Raw genomic sequence first — 22,037 nt, 5'->3', positions numbered from 1 at the left:
GGATTGTACACGTTGTACCTCAGAATGACAAATTCTCGTGTTCATTATTCTAAAGTGTTCTCTTTGTAGACCACATGGTTTCTCTCATGTCATTTCCCTTCCTTCATGTTTTCAATGACCTGAAATGCATTTTTTTGTGCATGTGTGTCCTTTACGTCTACTTCCAACCGATTGTTATGCTCAGATGAAGTCTTTTTGCAGGAGCCTAATCCTTTAGAAGCTCAGCTTTTCATTGAGGTTCTTCACATTTTATGATTATCCATATCTTGTATATACATCTCACTCGACACATTGATTTCACTGCACATTGTATTTAATTCATTCTATTACTTTGTATTATTCTGAATTTGACTGAAATTTGGATGAATCATGTCTTTGTTGTGAAATGTGGAACAATAAGCAATGCATTGCAATGCAAGTGACCATCTGAGAGAAACCTGAAAAAGAGCAAAGAGGAGAGGATAGGGTGAAAGCACAGCTTGAGGACAAAAGCACCATTGCAGTGGAGATGTCAAAATTGACGATGAGCTTCTCAACATTCGTGGAAAAGAATTCCTGCAGGAAGTGATCTTTGATCGGGAAAATGGTGGGTTTGGAAAGGGAGTAATTAACGACCTCAGGTTTCAAAAACAAAAATTAAACTGTTCAGCTTTTTAAAGAATAGCATTCAACATGACTCCATATTTTGAGTCAGGACTGGTACAGAAGAGGAAGGTGTACAACTGACTTGACCAGCTACATTGCTGCACTCATATTTAGATTACAGTGAGAGGCTTGGTGTGTTAGTAAGATGGGTAAGTAAGATCGATGCTGGACTATGGCTCATCAAAGGACCGATACACTAATTGTGGGTTCGGTGGAAGACTCCAGATTCCCATCAGTTTAATGTGCCTTCCAGGAGAACTTGAGCTTTGGCATTTGCCTCACCAAACACATCACTTACCTGGGTCAGGATGTGAAGTAGGACAGTTGGAAGCATGAAGGAAAGAACTGGTGGATAAAGTTTACTGTGGGAAGGAATTCCAGGAACTGTCAGGAGTTGAGATCATGAAGTGATATGAAGGAGAAAATGATTTCAGGATAGAAAATTCTGCCTCACTGAACTGTGAAAAACACATTGGCGTCTTGATGATTCTCTGAAGACAGCCAGAAGACGACACTTTCACGAGGATTTGATCGGTGAGGGTTGGTTTGGGATGACCGCATTGAACAGAAAACGACTGACATTTGGTTGATATGAGTTTGAAACTAAATGGACTGATTCAGACCAGTTGTTTCACAAAAAACCTTGGTTGCAATGCCATGAACCGTAGTTGGAAGAATGACCCGAGCCTACCGACAGGATGGTCGTTAAAATCTCAACAAATCAGAAAAAAAGACTGGGAAAGGAGGACAGCAGAGAATGCATAGTTAAGAAAAGAATCTCGTAGATTTAATCTTCACATTTTGGGGAATGGTAGGGGCATATGAAGCCATAACTATCGTACATGCAAGGCAGGATCGTTAATGTGTGGAAGGTGTTCGTGGAAAGGACATTAGGTTTGAAATAGTATTGGATCGGTACCTCAAGACAATGGGAAGAGAGGTTCAGAGATGTAAGTAAATTTGGATAGGTGTGTGAGATCTGAAGGTATTGTATGCAAGTTATGCTGATGTGATATTTGAGATGTATCGATTCATAATGTGTGGGTCTTAAGGGTTAACATATGGTGTGTACAAATTCAACCCCAACCCCCCTCACCAAAATAAAACATCCTTCACATGTTATATGTGTCTCTCAACATGAAGTACACTTGTTTGAGGGCACTACTTGAATAAAAAGTGTTTGGAGGAAAGCTTAGCATAGGTGAGATGGGCCAAATAGCCTTTTCCTGTGCTCAGTTAACTGTGCAAAGCATGGATCAAAACCACACAAAGAGTATTGCGAGTGACGTGGTGTGTTTGCAGGTTTCACACACGTGCTGCCCTACTTCTATGTGATATATTTTGCTGCGTTATTGATGCACCGTTCAGCACGGGATGAGCTGCAATGCCAGAGAAAGTATGGTATAGCATGGCAGGTGTACTGCCGAAGGGTACCCCACCGCATCATCCCTTTCCTCTACTAGTGGTGTATTGCCTTTGATTGGTGTGTTCTTATGTTCGATCTCTTCAATATCTTAGGCATCACCTCTGGTGTTACAAAGAGTGAATTTGGTGCCTGCAATTTTCAAGCAAGCACTGTGTTGTACATTTATGGATAATACACATTGTTTTGTCTCTTTCAGTGCTTGTAGTTTGAAGATTTTATTTTGATTTCAACAATGCAATAACTTAATCTTCGAGGGTGTGCTAAAAAGTAATGCCTCCTATTTTTTTTTCAACTCAAACAGGTAAAGATATTCAAATTAAACAAAGCACAGGCCAAACAAATTATTCCCACAACTGGATGCAAAGTTTCATCATTCTGATATGAGATGTCTCGGTGCTGCATTAGTCAAGATGGCAGAGGGTAGCACGACGTCAGTGCTGTGAAGCATCAAGTGCTGAAGATGAGAGTCGGGTGCACCATTATGATCCTGAGTACAAGAGAGGTCAATGGAATACTGCCACGGAGGATCACCAGCTCAGTGAGATTTTCATCTCTTTCCCAATCTCAAGGAACACCTTCGTGGCGAACATTTTAATTCTGACGATAAGACCGCTGCGAAACGCTAGTCATGTCAGCATCACAAAACAACTTCAACATTGGTAGAAATGTGTGGACTGCAGTGGTGATTATGTTAAGAACTAAATATTCACCACGGTTGAAGAAAGATTGATGTATCTCACTTTGAATAGGAGGCATTACTTTTCAGCAACCTCATGCAATGCAGTTGCACTGTAAAATAATAAACTTCAAATAAAATACACATTCTCTATTTAAAAATTTATTTACATTTTTACCTTCACCACCGAAAGTGGACAGAGGTTATGTTTTCACCCGTCTGTTTATCTGTGAGCAGGGTATCTCAAAGACCGATTCGGACGAAATTTGATGGAGAAGTTGGGTTTGTGTGACGACAAATTGATTCGATTTGGGTGAAGATCCAAATCCAATAAGTTTTAAAAAAGTGATTCTTCACCATTGAGAGATGGGGCTAAAAACAATACAGTGCTGTATAGTATAGCATGAAATCTCAAAATGTTGTGAATGGGATTATGACAAAACTTGGTGGATGAGCTGGGCAGGTAACAAGATTAGATTTTGCTGTGTGACAAGGATGAACGGTCCAGATGCAGATCCAGCCTATCAGTGGGATACAAACCGTAAACCGTTCAGCCTGGTGGAGGGATGCGGTCTACTAAGTGCCATTCTAGTTTCCTTTGTGTGTGGGGTGGGGAGGGGGGGAAATGGTGTTGAACTCCATGGCTACTTCTAGGCTTTAGATTGTAACAATTGAAGCCCAGGATAGGTCAGAGCAGTTGCCAAGACATCTCCCACACCAGTCGGCAAAATGCCTTTGGCAGACACTGCGGTACCACTCGCTTTTCCGTCCATTTGCTCACACACTGCACTCAGCCATGCCAAGGCTGATAGTTGTTTCGTGGTTTCCTGCAAAATGTGTACAACAGAGAATAGAGTAGCAATATTTATTTAAAAAAAAAAAAAAAAAAAAAAAAAAAAAAAAAAAAAAAAACTTGATATGGACTGGAATAAGTCCAAAGGAATTCTTTACTGCAACCCAAACTCAGCATTTAGATATGCCTTTGCTTGTAACAAAGCATTGGGATACCCATAAACTTAATATATCTATGGCTGAGAAACATGACATTTTTGCCATACTTGGGTACCAGCACACAATATCCTATACCACAAAAGGGATTATTCATTATGGGATCTTTAACATCGACCAATACATACAGGGTGGTGTAGATCCGACTGACATTTGGATATAAACAAACATTCGATTAGTATAGCGTTTCCCAAACTATGGGTCGTGATCCAAATGTGGGTCGCGAAGGGTCCAAAAATGGGTCGCGAGGACCCCGGCAAATTTTTTTTTTTTTATAAATCAAGCGGGTAAAAGGCAATCGCGCAAACGCCACATCGTAGGACAGTGCCGTTTGGTACCGTTCCACTCGATAATTCAGCCCGAGGTGCAGTGACACTTCCGTTTCTACCTACTCTTGCCGTTCAGTACCGTTCAGTACTTTGTATCCACCCAAAACGGTTAACTGCAGGCCAATCATTTCGCCAGCTCGCCTTTCCAATTACTCAATCTCTCTGCAACCGAAGTAATTTTGTGAGGTGACGAACTCAGGCCGGTCACTTCACATTGGCTGACCGACAAGTCGAGACGCTGTTTTGTGTGATCTGCCTTGCTGGCTGGACTGCACAGCGCAGTTTTCTGCTCCACATTGCGTTGCGTGTTTTGTGTCAGCTCGCCTTGACACTGACTCCACTGACTGATCTTGTCGCCCATTTCGTTTTGCAGGATGGCAAAGCGTTCCTACAAGCAAGCATTTTTGGATGTGAGCTTCACTTCTTTCAGTGATCGTGGTTCTGTGAAGCCACAATGTGTGTTGTGCTTTGAAGTGCTGTCCAACGAATCGCTGAAGGAAAACAAACTGAAGAGGCATCTGGCGACGAAGCATGTGGAGCACATCAACAAGGATCGTGAGTTTTTCGAGCGCCGAGAAGCGGCTCTGAAGCGGAGCCGGTTTGAGCCGGCGATGAATCCAGCGCTTTTGGCCGCCAAGCAAGTGACGCTGGCATCCTACCTCGTCACGCATCGCAAGGAAGATGAAGCCACACACGATCGGCGAACAGCTCATCAAGCCCACAGCCATGGACATGGCCAGACTCGTCTGCGGCGACGACGCGGCTAAGAAAATGCAGTCCATCTTGCTATCCGACAACACGATTCGCAGCCGCATCGTCGACCTTTCGCTAGATATAAAAGGACCAGGTGGTGGCCTGCATGAAGAAGGCGGGAAAATGGAGCTACCAACTCGATGAGTCGACGGATGACGGAAACGATGCCCAGCTCCTGATTTTCGGGAGGTACGAGGGTGAGACGGACCTCGAGGAAGAATTTCTATTCTGCACGCCAATGAAAACGACAACAACTGGCGCCGATATCTTCAACGTCGCAGACAACTTCCAACAAGAAGAAGGCCTGAGCTGGGAAATCTGTGTGAGCCTGTGCACCGATGGCGCTCCTGCGATGCTTGGTGTTCGACAGGGATTCACTGCGCGAGTCAAGCAAGTCAATCCAAACGTCGGAATTTTCCACTGCCTTTTGCATCGCGAGAACCTTGCTGCGCAACATCTGTCGCCGGATCTTTCGGCAGTGATGCAGGAGGTTGTCGCCGTTGTCAACTTCGTCAAAGCCAGCGTCGTGAACTCTTGCCTGTTCGAGAAGATGTGTGTTGACTTCGGGTCTGAATTCCAACATCTCCTCTTCTACTCCAGTGTGAGATGGCTCTCCCGCGGCAAGGTCCTGCGTCGTGTAGTGGAGCTACGAACAGAGCTGCAGATATTCCTCAACGAGAAGAACCATCGCCATGCCATCCGGTTCCACGAGAAGCCCTGGATGCTCAAAGTCTGCTACCTCAACGACGTCTTCGCCTCAGTGAACGAACTGAACACATCCATGCAAGGCAGGGATCAAAACATCATCACGCTCTCCGAGAAACTGTCGGCCTTCAAGGAAAAGCTGCTGCTCTGGAAGGGGAAACTGGAGCGCGGAAGAACAGCAGCATTTCCGTCATTGAACGAGTACTTGGAGGAGTGGGAGGACGACGAGATTGGAGCGCTCGATGTGATCAAGCCCATCCTGGTGAACCATTTGGAGAACCTGATCACCGAGTTCGATCGCTACATCCCAGACAGAGATCTGGCATCCCAGCACTATATCAGGAATCCGTGCCAGGCTAAGGTTGATGACCTGTCTGAGGATGTCCATGGACTGCAGGAAGAGTTCATCGAGCTGCATCACGACGAGTTCCATCGACAACTCCATGCCAAAGCGTCAGGTCAGGTCAGGTATGGGAGCATGTGCCAGAACAGCGCGTCGCTGTGTCCACTTTCCGCCGGTACTCCAGGGGCCTCCGTCTGGCCATCCCCCAGGCAGATGCCAGGCCCATCCCCATCTCCTTGAGATGATGGTCAACCTGCTGCAACCATGAGGCACGTGGTCGGCCCACTGGCCTCCTCCACTCACGAGACTCCCTCGCTGAGAGAATCTGGTGAGCAGGATCAGCATCAGGAAAACGAGCCACATGTCCATACAGCCGCAACTGACGCTCACGGACTATGCAGGTAACAAATCTCATCCGAGTCTCTCTCAGCAACCGCTCGTTGGACACAAAATCCGACCAGCGATAGCCAAGGATTCTCCGAAGACACCTGGTACCAAAGGAATTAAGTCTCCGTCTCAGATCCTTGGTCAGAGTCCAAGTCTCGCACCCATAGAGCAAGACTGGAAGTACCAAGGACCTGAAGACTCGGACTTTCGTCCTCCCGCACAGGTACCGGCAGCGCCACACCCCATGATCCAGTGAATCCATGACTCCCCAGGCCCGACCCAGACATCTATTGACCTCTGACTCGCAGCCAGCAGAGACATGAATATCACTGCTAAGGTAAGTGAATCTCTCCACGACCTCAACATCCTCACCACAAACAGACACAGACAGGACAGCAGCATCCAAGATGTCACCGAAAGCCTGGATCTTAGTTTTGACCCAAGAAACCCGTAATCCCAGCGGCTCCGACTCCTCATTCATCACGAGTTCCATCGACAACTCCATGCCAAAGCATCACTTGGAGAGTTATGGACTGCGGTCAAGAAAGAAAAACCCATAATCGGCGCCGAAGTCATGAATGTTCTGCTCCCGTTTGCAAGCACGTATCTGTACGAGCAAGGCTTTTTGGCGCTGACGGTCATCAAAACCAAGGCGCGCAATCGCCTCGACCCCGGCCACGACATGCGCATTGTGCTCAGCAAGATCGAGCCCCGCATCGAAGACATGATGCAGACGAAACTGCAATTACACCTCACACTAATATAGCATGTATTAGTGCTGGTTGTCTGATTTTATGACAAGTACGTGCCCGTAAAAAAAAAAATAATAATAATAAATAAATATTCAAACAGCGAGCAACAAACAACAACCACATAGGCCGTTTCTTCGCCCGTACGTGCGTGACCCGGAAGTTCGCAGATTATTCGCAATTTAGTTTTAATACCCAATTATTCAATTAGCGCCAACGTATTTTACCTTTTCGCAATGTTGTGGCAAGGAAAAACAAAAAGAGAAGAGAACAGAGAGAAAAAAAATTTACTTCCTGGTTCGGAGCATACCAGCACTGTTACCGAAATTTATGCATCGTCTAATATGAAAACGATCATAACTTGGGGTATTGTGTTTATCTATAAATGCGCATAAGAAATCGAGAAATTATTAGAATACACAAAATCATTATCCGGAAGCCCGTACGTTGTCACCCGTAATGGGGAACGCGGCTGAGCTTCCCTTCCCCATCGACCACGCAACAACGTGTCTTGTCATTGGTTGGTAAATAAATGGCCATAACTTGGGAAGCACTTTTCCGATTAATATCAAACCTTGAAAAGACACATCTTCAGGTCCCCAGCAATATATCTGGCAAGTTTCAATTAGATCGGACCAGTGGTTGTTAAGAAACAGTGGACACACACACACACACACACACACACACACACACACACACACCCACACCCACACGCACACACACACACACCCACACACACACACACACACACACACACACACACACACACACACACACACACACACACACACACACACACACACACACACAGTGTTGGAATTATAGATAGATATTATGTTTCGTGGAAAAAGATGCTGATTGAAGCTTGAGTCGCGAGATTTTTACCACACTCGGATTTGGGTTGCGCTCAAAAAAGTTTGGGAAACACTGCATTCGTACAACAAAATTTAAACATGCATTTCAATAAAATAGACATCATCAAAGCTTTTTGACTTGCACATCCTCAGGATAAAACCACAAGCAGATTAAGAAGAAGCACCAAACTCTCATTTATAAAGTTACAATGTAATGTCCTCAATGTTGATCGATTGAGAGAAAAAAGGACGGGATTACCTGATTGGTGGAAGCACAGAGCATCATGAATAATGAGTAGGCACAGATGAATCGCCAAAGTACCGGTGGAAACATAATGCTAATTCGCTGAGGGCTAGTTGGGGGGAGTGGGTGGGTGGTGGTGATTTTCATGATGTCTCTATTTTGACTGTGGTAGAGTTGTCACACAATAGAGCCATCATAGTCAAAATAGATATAAAGTTCAGACAAATTCTTTCTATCTACAAAGAATGGGATTGGTTGATCTGATGAATGTGGCCTCCATTGCACGAAGGTGAGCTAAACTGTGCCCTCTACTCAGGATTTTAAACCAGACAATACGATGTTACTCTGCACACTGAGGATTATTCAGTAAATGGTGACCAATTGCAGAGGCACAGGGAATAGTTGTCGTACTGTGTACATTCTTACAAGCCTGAGTTGGTTGTCTCTATTCGGTTGACTGATCCCCAAAGGGACGTGTTGTTCAATATGATCCTTCAATCTCAAAGATGTGCGGCCCACATATCCAGAATCACACTGGCACTGAAATTCGTAAATAATCTTACTTATATGAGAGGTGGGCAGAATGTCTTTTTGGACTGACAGAAGCAACCGGTGGGTGGTGAAAATCACTCGTGGTTGAACAGCATAGTAAGAATGGGATACAGTGTGTTTGATCTGGTTTGGAAAACCAGATCAAACATCCCCGTCCAGGTAACAGACAGACTGGTAATCCCGTCCTTTCTTTCTCTCAACCAAACGTTGACGACATTGCATTTTAACTTTAAGTGAGAGTTTGGTATTTCTTCTTCATCTGCTTGCAGTTTAATCCTGAGGAGTGCAAGTCGAAAGGCTTTGATAACGTCTATTTTATTGAAATGCATATTTACATTTGGATATACGATCATTGAAACACACGAGGTTTATGTTCAAAGCTTGCAATTTATTATTTATGGTAGATAACATCAGGAAGGTGGCTTCGACCAGTCATAGTGCATAATCTTAGAAAAATGGTTCCACAACCCCAAAAGTTCCCACCCCACCCCTCGGACAGGAGAGCAGTCTGAAATGTGTCAATCAGCTCTGCACCACCCTGTATTAGTGGCTTTTTAGATACAAAATGTAGGCTCATGGAAAGTGAGTTTATCATGTAAGGAGGCAACGTATTTATGGTAGAGCCACAGTTGGACAAACAAGCAAAAGAGAGAAAGAGAGAAAGAGAGAGACACAAAACAGTAATCTGAAATTAAGATATAATTATTGGGTGTATAAAATATCATGTTGAGGTAACATGACATGATGGTGTACCGCATGCTTGAAGCCCTGGAGAGAAGAATGCAATTCGATCTCCAGAAGGAGATATTTCTACAAATGACAGAAAAGAGTGGAAGTGGGTGGTAATGCAGGATTTTGTAAGTTTAACCAAGAGGTGGTTACTGGAAGAACATGTACAACCCAGAAGATCAAAGGAGAGATTGTTGGTTGAGAGAGCACAGGAAGCAAACCGGATCAGAGGAGGTTAAAAAAAAAAATAGGCAACTGACCTATCTGTAATGTGAAAACAATAGGTCTTATACTTTGACCTCATCATGGAAGGTGCCAATAATATGGAGAGCTTTAGATTCGACAGAATACAGGAAAGACAGTTGTGATGCTGGTGCACCAACCCACATGGGAGAGCAGTACTCCATTGAGCTTTGGACAAATGTCTTTTCAGCTGAGAGTGGTTCTAATTTTAAGAAAAGACTGTGAACAATTGAAGATACACATTCTTCAGCAGGCTTTGGAGGCCAGCTTTGCTGATTGAGGTTATCTCTTGAGCTTATAGGTCTTAACATTATTCAGTTTATCACCATGGAAACAGAGAGCTGGATTAATTTGATGATCCTTCCAGAGCGATAGGGTGAGACAGATTTTCTGGGATTGAAAATAATGTTATTTTTGTCATACCTGCATCTAATAAATTATAGATAAGGAGAGTGATGCAGGTACTGTACACGACGGTAAGGAGTCAAAGGAAGAGATTTTCCAGAGCATCAGAAATCATTTATGCTGAAGAGTAAGAATAAATCCAAAAACACTGCCTTGGAGCACTCTGGCTTCCACAAGAAAAGGGAGTTCCATTGATAGCAATGCATTGACTCAATGAGTGCAAGAAGTGAGAAAGCCAGATGTGAGGGTGGCTTGTATGCTGCAGGCAGCAAGCTTGGCATGCAGAGAAGGATGCCACACTGTCAAGTGTCTTAGATATGTCCAAGAAGATGGTTCTGATTTGTTTGAGATTTACGGCCTCCAATTGTTGCTGAGAGTCGCAGCAGTATGTTCTTAATTGAACGACCTGGACAGATCCAAACTGATGGTGAGAGATAAGGCTGTTTGAAAACAGGAAAGCCTTGCTGGAAGCAATAATAGATTCCATGACTTTGCTTGTAATTGGAAGCAAGTTCACCGGCCTATGGGTTGGTGGGGTCTGTTTTTGCACCATTCTTGTAGATGGGTGACGTTTGCTGAATTATTTCAGAGGGGAGACACTCAAAAGAGATTGATTGATTAGGGCAGAGAAGGATTTGAAAACAGGCCAGACAGAACTTTCTTTACCTTCTCATGTGAGATGGACACAGGGCCCAGTAGACAGTGGGTATGTGAGAGTAAGATGAGGACAGAACAGGAAGGGTTGGATACAAGAGATTTGGAGGATTTGACAGTTAGACATTCTGTTTGAGGTTTGGCACATGCTTCAGTTTGCAAGTTATGCAGTTGTGGAATAAGTTTGTCCATCATTCCCATTCTTTCTTTGCTGCACCAGAAGCTTATCTTCGAAAAATATTCCACCGAGAGCGATGAAAATCTCTCCATTTTAAAATGTATATGAACAGTATCACATGCAAAGAATGGGAATAATGAAAAGTATCAGCTACAGTATATCCAATGATGCTTTTCATCACCTACAGAAGATGGAGTGACTCGTATTCACATACAAGTCAAGAACAGAATTACTTGTTACCTGAGGGACATGGCAGGCGAGAAGCACCTTGCCAGAAGGTTGTGTGCTGAACAGCAATGCAGGCCGGTGAACATTTTCACATGATTTCCGTGCAGTTTTAACAAGTACCTGTGAAACAGAATGCATTGCCATTGGAATCTGTGATTACTTTTACATATACAATACCTCGAGAAAGTCTATACCCCCTTTCAAAATTTTCCCCTTTTGTTGCATTATAGCCTGAAATTAAATTGCCTTAAATCAGACTTTTTACATCGTAACCCACAACTTCCAAGTGAAGAACAAATTCCACAAATTTCAGAAAATTAATTTAAAATACAAAAACTAGAATATCTTGGATAAGTGTCCACCCCTCTGAGTTAATACTTGGTGGAAGCACCTTTGACAGCAATTACAGCTGTGAGTGTTGGGATAGGATAGGTCTCTATCAACTTTGCACACCTTGATTGGGCAATATTTGCCCATTCTGTACAAGACTGTTCAAGCTCAGTGAAGTTGCGTGGGGACCAATGATGGACAGCAGTCAAGTCATGCCACAGGTTTTGGATTGGATTGAGATCGGGGCTCCGACTGAGCCACATAAGGAACATTTATATTTTTGTTCCTTAGCCACTGCAGTGTAGCTTTGGCTGTGTGCTTCGAGTCGTCATGCTGAAAGGCGAACTTCCGTCCCAATTTCAGCATCAGGTTTTGCTCTCGGATTTTTCTGTATTTTTCTCTTTTATACTGACCAAGTGCCCCAATCCCTGATGAGAAACATCCCCATAACATGATGCTGCCACCACCATGCTTCATTGTCAGGATAGTGTTCTTAGGAGATGTGCTGTGTTGGTTTTGCGCCAAACGTAACGTTTTGTATTTCAGCCAAAAGTTCCATCTTTGTTTCATCAGACCACAAAACTTTTTGCCACGTGGCTTCAGAATCTCAGGAGTGTTTTTTGAGTAATGGCTTCCTTCTTGCCACTCTTCCGTACAGGCCAGACTTGGAGTGCTTGGTATATTGTGGTCACATGCACACAGTGACCAGTCTTTGCCAGAAAGGCCTGAAGCTTTTTCAAAGTTTCCATTGGCCTCTTGGTGGCCTCTCTGATAAGTCTCTTCCTTATTTGGTCATCCAGCTTGGTGGGACGGCCTGATCCATGCAGGGTCTTGGTGGTACCACATGCCTTCCATCTCTTAACGATTGTCTTGACTGTGCTCCAAAGGATATTCAAGACCTTTAAAATATTTTTATACCCATTTCCTGATCTGTGCTTTTCCACAACTTTATCCAGCATGTCTTTTGAAAGCTCCTTGGTACTCATGGTTGAGTCTTTGCTGTGAAATGCACTATCCAGCAGAGGAAACCTGCAGGAAGAGTTGATTTTATCCTGAAATAATCAGAATCACTGAAATTTAACACAGGTGGAGGCCAATTAACTTGGTGTGTGATTTTGAAGGTGTTTGGTTACACCTGAGCTAATTTACAATTGACATTATAAGGGGAGGTGGACACTTATCCAAGCAATATATTCTTGTTTTGTATTTTAAATTAATTTTCTGAAATTTGAAGAATTTTTTTTTTTTCACTTGGAAGTTGTGAGTTACCATGTGTAAATAAAGATGGGAAAAGTCTGATTTAATTTTGAGGTACAAGGCAACAAAAGGTGAAAATTTTAAAAGGTGGTGTAGACTTTCTATAGGTACTGTACAGGTACCAAATCCATAAAAAGTACAGTGCAGAGGTGGCCTATAATGAGAAGGGAAGATGCAACGAACCGAAATGTTTTCAGCATCAATGGTGCCCACAAGAACAGAGCTGCCAATATGGTGTTGAAGCAAATCGTGAGCCTTTTTACTTGCCTGCAATTAGAAAAGCAATATCTTCAAATAAAACTGGTGCAATACAAACATATTGCCAAGCTTATATCAATGGACATTTCTGACTGCCTTTTCCTCAACAAAGAGAGCTACAACAATCATAATAAATAATGATAAAAAAACAAAAACAATTTGCTAACTGGAACCTTTAAATTGATGAGGAAGTTGTGTGAGAGAGAGGGAGAGATAGAGTGAGTGAGATAGAGATAGTGAGAGTGATAGAGATAGTGAGAGTGATAGAGATAGTGAGAGTGATAGAGATAGTGAGAGTGAGAGAGATAGTGAGAGTGAGAGAGATAGATATCGAGATGAGGGTGAGATTGTGATTGAGAGAGTGAGATTGTGATTGAGATCATGAGTGACTTATTACAAAAAGAAACAAGTGATGCAACATTGTGCAGATTCAATCAAAACGTGAATCAGGAACAGGAATAACTCAAGATGTTAAATTAATACAATAAGAGTAAATTTTCTCCTTCCACCCTGCACAATACTTCAATTGTACACCATTTGTCAATGAAGCCATTAATTCGCAAACTCTCGATAAAACAGCAATTCCATTTTGAGACGGGCACACACAGAGCCTTTAAAGGCAAGCAGAGCGCTGCATTCCTGTGAATTAACACCAGAAATCATCCTCTTGCGAGTGATGTATATTGCGAGTTTCGCTTCAGCGAGCAGGAAATTAGCAACTTCAATTCTGACATTCTTGTTCGATACCGGTATGCAAAAAATAATTGAATGAAAAGCAAAAGCCTAATCTTTGGAAAAAAAAGTTTCAAGAGTTTAAACAGTGGGATCAACCTTTGACAACCAACATAAGCATGGAAAACATCCTCGGATTGATGGCAAAAAGGACATTCATCGGACAAAACAAGGTTCAATCTTTTGAGAAAAACGTTTCAAGTCAAGGAATAGTGTGCGAGTCTCCACTGTATGTCTCCGGCACGTTTAGATACAGGTGATGTGTACATGGAACACCAGGTGAGAGATGATGGAACCTCTGCGGGCAGAAGCTCTTTCCAGTGGGTCGTCAGTGCATTATTGGGGTTGGCAGAGGTAATAACATTGAGACATTGCACATACATAGCAGTCTTTGTTCATGTCTGTAGAGGCTTGATGGAAGGAGTATTAGAAAAAAAACGAAATCAGGGAAGTCAGGTTGTGTTGTACTTGCACCTTGAACATCATGTGATTGAGGCCACGATAAATTAAAAAGATTGAAAACTTTAACAATTGAACATAGAATTAGTCCAGTTATTCGTGTTGATTTAACATTGCAAGCTTCCAATATCTGGTTCGGAGTCTGCCATTCAGAATATGTGTGATTGACAAAGTCTTTCACAAGGAAGAAGCCAGATTCAATGAAGGATTGAATGAAGGACCTGCTTTGAAAGTCATGGTGAAAGAGGCTGTTGTAAAAAAACAGGTTCACGCATGAAATTACTAAATTTATACGAATCCTTGTTTCGCACTGGAAAGAGGCATTTGACTGGCATTTAGGAGACTTTGATAGAAGGAGGGCAGTAAGGAGGTGTCATCTCGCTGCAGATCAAGTAGAACAAGTTCAAGTCCACACTTGAGCTTACCAGCTTGCAGGAGCAAACAGGAAGCCAGCGGCCACCAGGACAAGACCTCCTTGTATAGAAGTTGACACAAGGTAGTCGGTCAAAAGGACAGTATTTTGCTCGTAATGTCCACGAGTCCTTGACCGCCTTTTTCTAGCGGGACACTCAGAAGATCTGCTCGGAGCTGGTCCATACCGTTCCAGAAAAAGTTAACAAGGATACGTTGCAAATTCAGGATTTGTGATTTGGGGGGTTGTAAGGCAATCCATCCCATGCCAGAGTTTGGAAGCAGCTAAATTATTGATTATTAGCACTCTACCTCTGTAAGACAGTAAGCTGGATAAACTTTTCCAGCAATTAAGGGTGTGAGAGATTTGATCCACCATCTGGTCCCAATTTTTTTTTAAAGAGAAAGTCACGTTCCCAAGAAAAACACCCAGATGTTTAACACCATCATGCCTCCACTGCAAGGCATTACACAGCGGAGGTGGGATAAATAACTCTGAAGGACCAAGGCACAACACTCCACTCTTTCTCCAGTTAACAGTAGCAGAAGATGCAAGATTAAAATTTTGTAGAGCATTTGTAAGAGCAGCAATGTCAGATTGAGTGTTGACAATTACACACAGATCATCAACATATGCAAGAACCTTAACTGAAGGTACCACTGAAAAACCAGAGAGCTTGTGGTGTAAATGAATGAGTAAGGGTTCAATGAAAAGGGAGTACAGGTACCCAGAAAGAGGGAGACCTTGTCTAATGCCTCACTGAACTGGAAAAGGTGAACACAAACTGTTATTAATGTTTAGTAGACTGGAATTATTGTGATACAGCAACTTAATGCAGGAAATAAAGAAAGATCCAAACCCAAACCTCTTTAAAACTTCAAATAAATATGAATGGTCAACGTTATTGAAAGCTTTTTCTTGATCGAGAAAGATCAGCCCAGTATTGATGTTCTGATAATGGCAAATCGAAATCAAATCACGAACAGAAAATATATTGTTAAATATTGATCGACCAGGAATGCAATAGGACTGGTCAGGAGTTACAATGTGTCCTATTATAACTTTTCAATGATTGGCAAGTAATTTGGACAGGATTTTATAATCAGCAAAAAGTAGAGATTGGGCGCCAGTTCTCAACAAGTTGAAGGTCACCTTTTTTGGGGATAAGTGAGAGGATAGCACATCTGCAGCTCAAAGGATGTTCACCAGTTTGTATGCTTTCTTAAAAGACTGTTAATAGACATGGTCCCAGCAGATCCCAGAAAGCGCTATAGAATTCTACTGGCAACCCATCTAACCCAGGTGCTCTGCTGGTGGGCAAGGTTTTTACAACACTTGTAAGTTCATCTAAGGTTATTTCACCTTCAACAGTCAATTTCTGTGTTTCAGTAAGTGCAGGTTAGGAAGTCGTAAAATGATGCATGTAGTTTAACGAAGTGTGCTTGGCAGAATAGAGGTTTGAAAAATAATTTTTAACGGTGAGTTTAATATCACTTGGATCAGTCAGCGTCTTTCCATCAGCAGAAAGCAAGGATAATATTTGTTTCTGATTTTTGGAAGTTGTTTCCAACTTGAAGAAGAAACTACTGGGAGTGTTTAGTTGCTGTAGGTGAATCATTCTCATTCGAAGGAGTGCACCTTTTGCCTTCTCAACCAATAACTCGTTCAGAAGAGCTTTCTTTTTATGCAACATTTGCTGCTGTCTATTGTCATTCGAGGAGGACACTGTATTTTGCAAGTTTAGAATTTGTGTCTTCACTAATTCTATGTCAATGTCACGATTCAGAGTACTGTGTCGTGAGAAGTTTTGACAGAAAACTCCAATTTGAACTTTGGTATTGTCCCACCACTGATGTTGACAAGAGAACTTCTGATTGATCGTGATGTAATGTGCCCAAAAGGTTTTAAAGGAAGTAACAAATAAATCATTTTGAAGAAGTGCTGTGTTAAACTTCCAATAATGGCTCCCCCTCTTACCTCGTGGCAATTGAAACTGCATAACAACAACATGGTGATCAGAAAACCCAGATGGGAGAATTGAGGTGTTTAAGACAAGGTTAAGAAAATGATTGGAAACGTAGAATTTATCAAGTCGAGCTAAAGACACTCGATTGTTAGAAAAGCTACACCAAGTAAATTGTTGTTGTGTCTGATGTTGCAGTCGCCAAATGTCAGTCAACTTGAATTTTGAAATGGAGCGAGCAAGAGCTCTTGTAGTGGCTGCATGTGACTCAGCACCATTCCTATCAAGAGGGGGGTTAAGTGTACAATTAAAATCACCTCCGAGACATAGAAAGTGGTCTGGGGGGATATTAGCAAGAAATGATTTAAGACAATCAAAAAAAGAAGATCTTTCAGGATTTGTGCTGGGAGCATATAGATTGACAATGGTGAAAAGCTGCTGACGAATGGAAAAGGTCAGGGAAGCTAAATTTCCTTTTACAATTTCTTTGAAGGAGACTAAAGTTAAAGGAAGAGTTTGCTGAAAGGAGATGGCTATCCCGGCAATCAGACTTGAAAGACTGCTGAAGAACCAATGTCCTTTAAGAAATAATTTCCATTCAGCTGAAGAAGAGTCAGTGGAATGAGTTTCTTGTAGTAATAAGATATCGACCTTGTTGCACTCGATTAGTTGTTTAACTTGCACTTTACGGAGAGAATTACGACCACCATTGATATTTAAACTTGCAATGGATATTTTCATCGAAGGTATGAAGAGGGGAGAGGACAGAGGTCATCAGGTAGAACAGCATCAACCATTATTTTTGAGTTCGTTCCGAGCACGACTTCAAAATTTCCTCAAACGATGACGTTGACGGTCAGTAAGATTGTATCGATCAGGTCTGGAAATCATTATTCGGGTCACTTGAATAAAGTCTTATAGAACTGTAAAATTGTCTTTAATTTTGACATTCTTTTTTCGAAAACTTTTGTGCAAGGTGTGAATAGTATCTGGGGAAATTGAAGAAGTGTCTTCGAGCTTTAGAGAAGAAGTATCGCTACCCGCATCACTTGAAACAGAGACAGAAGAAGATGTCCCAACTCATATCCCCCCCATACTATCTGCGACAATACCCTGCTGTTCTTCAGCAGTCACTTGATTAGATGTCACAGGCACGCCTGCCTCCAAATTACGATCAATCTGTACATCCGGTGTGTTGATTTTGACTGGGGTAACTGTACATGGGAGGGAGGTTTCATCAATTTGATCAGGGACCTCAGATTCATCAGGCACAGTGGGAGTACCAGTTTTGTCAGTTCGGTTAGGTGTTTTAGCATTATCATGACATTCGTAACACTGCTCTTCGTCATGGGGAGAGGCCCCCTTTTGTGAAGCGGTACATTCTAGGGGGTCAGGAATACAGTCTTTCAATATTAATGATTTGGTATCTACTCCATCATCATTAATATTATTGAGTAAAACATCCGATTTTTCCTCTTCTTCTAACAAGGCAAATTGGTTGGAAAGTGAGATTTCAGTGCCATTTATGCTCGTGTTAGTTGGTTGTTTTCCAGAGGGTGATACGTTTCTGACAACAGACTTGCGTTTTTTAACTTTAGAAACAGTAACGAACCCCTCGTTGGTGGTGTCCATCTGTTCTTTACAAGTGCTTGTGTCAACTCATTAAATTACTAAAGGCCTATCTTGTTTATTTGTTGAAAGGGAAGCTGCTACATTCAACTGAAGCTCAACGTTATTTACCGAGTTGGTGATATTGATATAAAGGCAAGGATCGTCACCAACAGAATCAGTAACGTTCGGAAGAGGATCGTTATGAGCACAGTCAGTGACATTGGAGGCAGAGACCTTACGAGCAGTGTCAGTAATGCTGGGGAGGGGATCGTTACCGACGGAGTCAGTAACATTGGGGGGAGGATAATCATTTCAGGTGAAAGTGATAGTATTAGTCTGGAAATCATTACTAGGAGCATTGAGGAGAGGTTGTTTCTGACTGAGTGGACAGAACTGTTTCATATGTCCAATCACTCCACAACCAAAACACTTGAGGGTATCGGTGGAGACATATACTTGATAGTTATGACCATTTGAAGTGACCTTCATAATAATGTTAAGTGAAGCATATTCTTTTTTAAGTACATAAATACTTGTCTGCAGAAGCTCGTAACATGGCTTACCCGTATATCTTTGAAGCCGACAGGCAGCATTATTAATGGAGAGACACAATCACCATAGCGCTGCAAGGCTGAAAGTCATTCTTTACGTCATCAAGTCATTCTTTAGGAATGGTGGGAGATAACTAATTACTACCCTTTGTGCACAAGAGTCAAGGGGGTATGCCATTACAAATGTCCCAGAATCAAGGGCCAAGCCTTGTTCAACAATTGGAGCAACGAACGCTTCATCAGATACAAAATGATCACACGCTTATTCATACGTGAAGCAGCACGTACCTTTTCGAAACCGATTATGTTCCCGATTACCATGACAATCGCTTCCACCATAACACCTTCCGGTGGAGAGCAAGCTATACCGTGTTTATATGATAAATGCTCGAATTCAGCATATTGCTGTGAACGAGCAGCCGCCATGTTGAAGTACATGGGGCCCAACCTCCTCCCTACCTCGGGAAAAGGAAGTCAACAAGGCACTCCAACTTCCTCTGACTTTGGGAAAGAGGGAGTTAACAAAAACGAACTTAAAAGAAGATAACAAAATAAATTAAAATAAAACAGGTTTAAAGCAGAGAGCAAAACCTCAAAGCAAAATCTATCCTTAACCTAAACGGGTAGGCCGTGCCCAAAGGGAGGGCCATATATATATATATATATATATATATATATCTATATATATATCTATATATATATCTATATATATATCTATATATATATATCTATATATATATCTATATATATATATATCTCTCTCTCTCTCTCTCTCTCTCTCTCTCTCTCTCTCTCTCTCTCTCTCTCTCTCTCTCTCTCTCTCTCTCTCTCTCTCTCTCTCTCTCTCTCTCTCTCTCTCTCTCTCTCTCTCTCTCTCTCTCTCTCTCTCTCTCTCTCTCTCTCTCTCTCTCTCTCTCTCTCTCTCTCTCTCTCTCTCTCTCTCTCTCTCTCTCTCTCTCTCTCTCTCTCTCTCTCTCTCTCTCTCTCTCTCTCTCTCTCTCTCTCTCTCTCTCTCTCTCTCTCTCTCTCTCTCTCTCTCTCTCTCTCTCTCTCTCTCTCTCTCTCTCTCTCTCTCTCTCTCTCTCTCTCTCTCTCTCTCTCTCTCTCTCTCTCTCTCTCTCTCTCTCTCTCTCTCTCTCTGATAGAGAAGAAAAACCACGAATAAAAACACCACAGAACATCAGAGGAAGGGAAGAGGGAGGGGGAGGGAAGGGACGAAAACGACACTGAAAACTCACCACAACACAGAGCAGCAGCCCACGGCGGCCATGACACCACACCCAGAAAACAAACGACCAGCAGGGGGCGAGAGAGAGAGGAAGCCAGGAAGTGTTGGCGACCCCTTCCTCACCCATAGTTGAGCCGGTGGGCCCACGTGGGTCCCAACAAGGTTTAGATGCAGGTGAGTGAGAAAGGCAGGTGGGGGGTGTGCTATCATGCCACATCATGTAGTGCTAGCTCTGAAAAGAAGTTGGGAGACGAGTTGATTCTCCACAATAATGCAAGTCAATGAGGTGTACGTGCTGGAAGATGCAAGAATATATTGTTGCGGGTCGGTGACGAGCACGACCACCAGGTGGAGCAGTAGAGTCGACTCCGCCGATCACCCGGAATTTAGATAGTATCTTTTCGGAAACTCCGAAAAAGTACGGGTCCCTTATCGGACCGTAAAGCGTCAATATTTCTGCCACGTGGTACAAGGTTATTTGCCAATTTTCAAAATACTCAGATTTCCACGTGGCCATTTAGCGAGTCTCCACACCCTCAACGGCACCCGTACGGAACAAGCCGCTAGCGTACTCGAACCGCGTGCGACCAGGGCAGTTTATCGCCAAAATATGTCAGTCCAAATGTCCCGTTACAGCGGCAACAGCCTGGCTAATTTTCCAACACGCAGCACACTAAGCCAATGGAGAAAAGGACACGAACGAGCGGATACATTTCACAAATGGGGATGTTTATTTAACAATAGGCAGGGAGGGGAACACAAAAGAGCAGAGTTATCTGAATATAGAAGGCACGTATATACAGCACGGCACTTATACAATTTCCTACTTAACTGACTGGCGCCACACACACGCACACGCACACACAAAAGAATCGGACCAAAAGCGGTCTTTATTCGGACCTTCAGCCCAGAGTACAGTCCGGCTGGAGGTGAGAGTCTGACCTTTCCGCCTTGTGCGGTCTTCAAGGACCAGATCCTCGGGGCAGAACTGGACCCCCAGCATGATCCAGACGCCCTCACGACCGGGCTTCAGGCGAACGAAGTCGGCAGGGCGAAAGCTGACAGGGGAAGACCCTCCGTTGCACCGACCACTCCGTGTGCAGACGCTTTCGCACTCAACCACCTTGCATATAGATGCTCACTTCTTGCTAGAACCCCCACACGTGCAGACCACGCCCATAATTATACCCCCCTCTTCAGGGGAGGGGGGAGTGCCTCCTCGCAACCCTCCCTCTCTCACTGTCTGGTTTCAGCGCGCAAATCGCTCATCGTCTCTCTCACTGGCCAAAACGGGCGGCAAGCTCCTTGATTGGCCCGGGGCGTGGTGACATCACGCAGACCGCCCCCTACACAGTCGGGGAAGTCTGATTGGCCGGGCGACGGTCACCTCACTCGTTGCATGCTGATTGGTCAAGGGCCGCCACGCGGCTCCTCCTTGAACTCCACCCACCATGACGTCAGCCAGAGCGAGGTGAAGGAAGCGAAGTGAAGGTGAGGGTGATGCGGTGTTGATGTAAAAATAAAAGAAAAACCCTATCAAAATAACTACGCAGCGCAAGTACATTTAATCACCCATTAGACAAGGGAAAGGGAACTATCTATCCACATTTACTTATTGAAATAACTGAGCTATAGGACCTGTATGTTGAGTGCAATAAACTTCCAGATCCACAACAGTGTCTGTATGTATGTGTGTGTGTGTGTGTGTGTGTGTGTATATGTGTGTGTATGTGTATGTGTGTGTGTGTATGTGTGTGTGTGTATGTGTGTGTGTGTATGTGTGTGTGTGTATGTGTGCGTGTGTATGTGTGTGTGTGTGTGTGTGTATGTGTGCGTGTGTATGTGTGCGTGTGTATGTGTGCGCGTGCGCGCGTGCGTGTGCGTGTGCGTGTGCGTGTGCGCGTGTGCGCGTGTGCGCGTGTGCGCGTGTGCGCGTGTGCGCGTGTGCGCGTGTGCGTGTGTGCGTGTGCGTGTGTATAAAGGCCAATGAGGGAGTTGCTTATTCCACAACATGGACAGCGACCTTCCTGCTTGGCATTTTGGGAAGCGTCCTGCTTTCCACTTGATGCTTTTGCGTTCTTCTCGGAGCGCTGTGCTTTCCACTCGGAGTGCCCATCCCACTTGGCAC

General features: G+C 43.4%; 2 protein-coding genes across 7 annotated transcripts in view; one reads left to right on the top strand and one right to left on the bottom strand.

Moving 5' to 3' along the window:
- TM7SF2 (transmembrane 7 superfamily member 2) overlaps window positions 1-2,908 on the top strand; it is a 68,163-nt gene extending 65,255 nt beyond the window's left edge. For all 3 annotated transcript variants that reach the window (XM_085887801.1, XM_085887799.1, XM_085887800.1), the window contains one exon: window positions 1,948-2,908. In XM_085887801.1, coding sequence (XP_085743927.1) covers window positions 1,948-2,108 — 161 coding nt within the window. In that variant the 3' untranslated portion in view covers window positions 2,109-2,908. The remainder of the gene's footprint in view (window positions 1-1,947) is intronic.
- Window positions 2,894-22,037, bottom strand: part of AARS2 (alanyl-tRNA synthetase 2, mitochondrial) — a 71,830-nt gene continuing 52,686 nt past the window's right edge. For all 4 annotated transcript variants that reach the window (XM_085887796.1, XM_085887797.1, XM_085887795.1 and 1 more), the window contains 3 exons: window positions 12,879-12,962; window positions 11,121-11,228; window positions 2,894-3,574 (listed from right to left, as the gene is read on the bottom strand). In XM_085887796.1, coding sequence (XP_085743922.1) covers window positions 3,398-3,574; window positions 11,121-11,228; window positions 12,879-12,962 — 369 coding nt within the window. In that variant the 3' untranslated portion in view covers window positions 2,894-3,397. The remainder of the gene's footprint in view (window positions 3,575-11,120; window positions 11,229-12,878; window positions 12,963-22,037) is intronic.

Source organism: Eptatretus burgeri, chromosome 7 (assembly GCF_056783735.1).
Source record: "Eptatretus burgeri isolate ZD-2024b chromosome 7, Ebu_testis_v1, whole genome shotgun sequence".
Taxonomy (NCBI): domain Eukaryota; kingdom Metazoa; phylum Chordata; class Myxini; order Myxiniformes; family Myxinidae; genus Eptatretus; species Eptatretus burgeri.
This window is presented reverse-complemented; position numbering and strand designations above follow the sequence as displayed.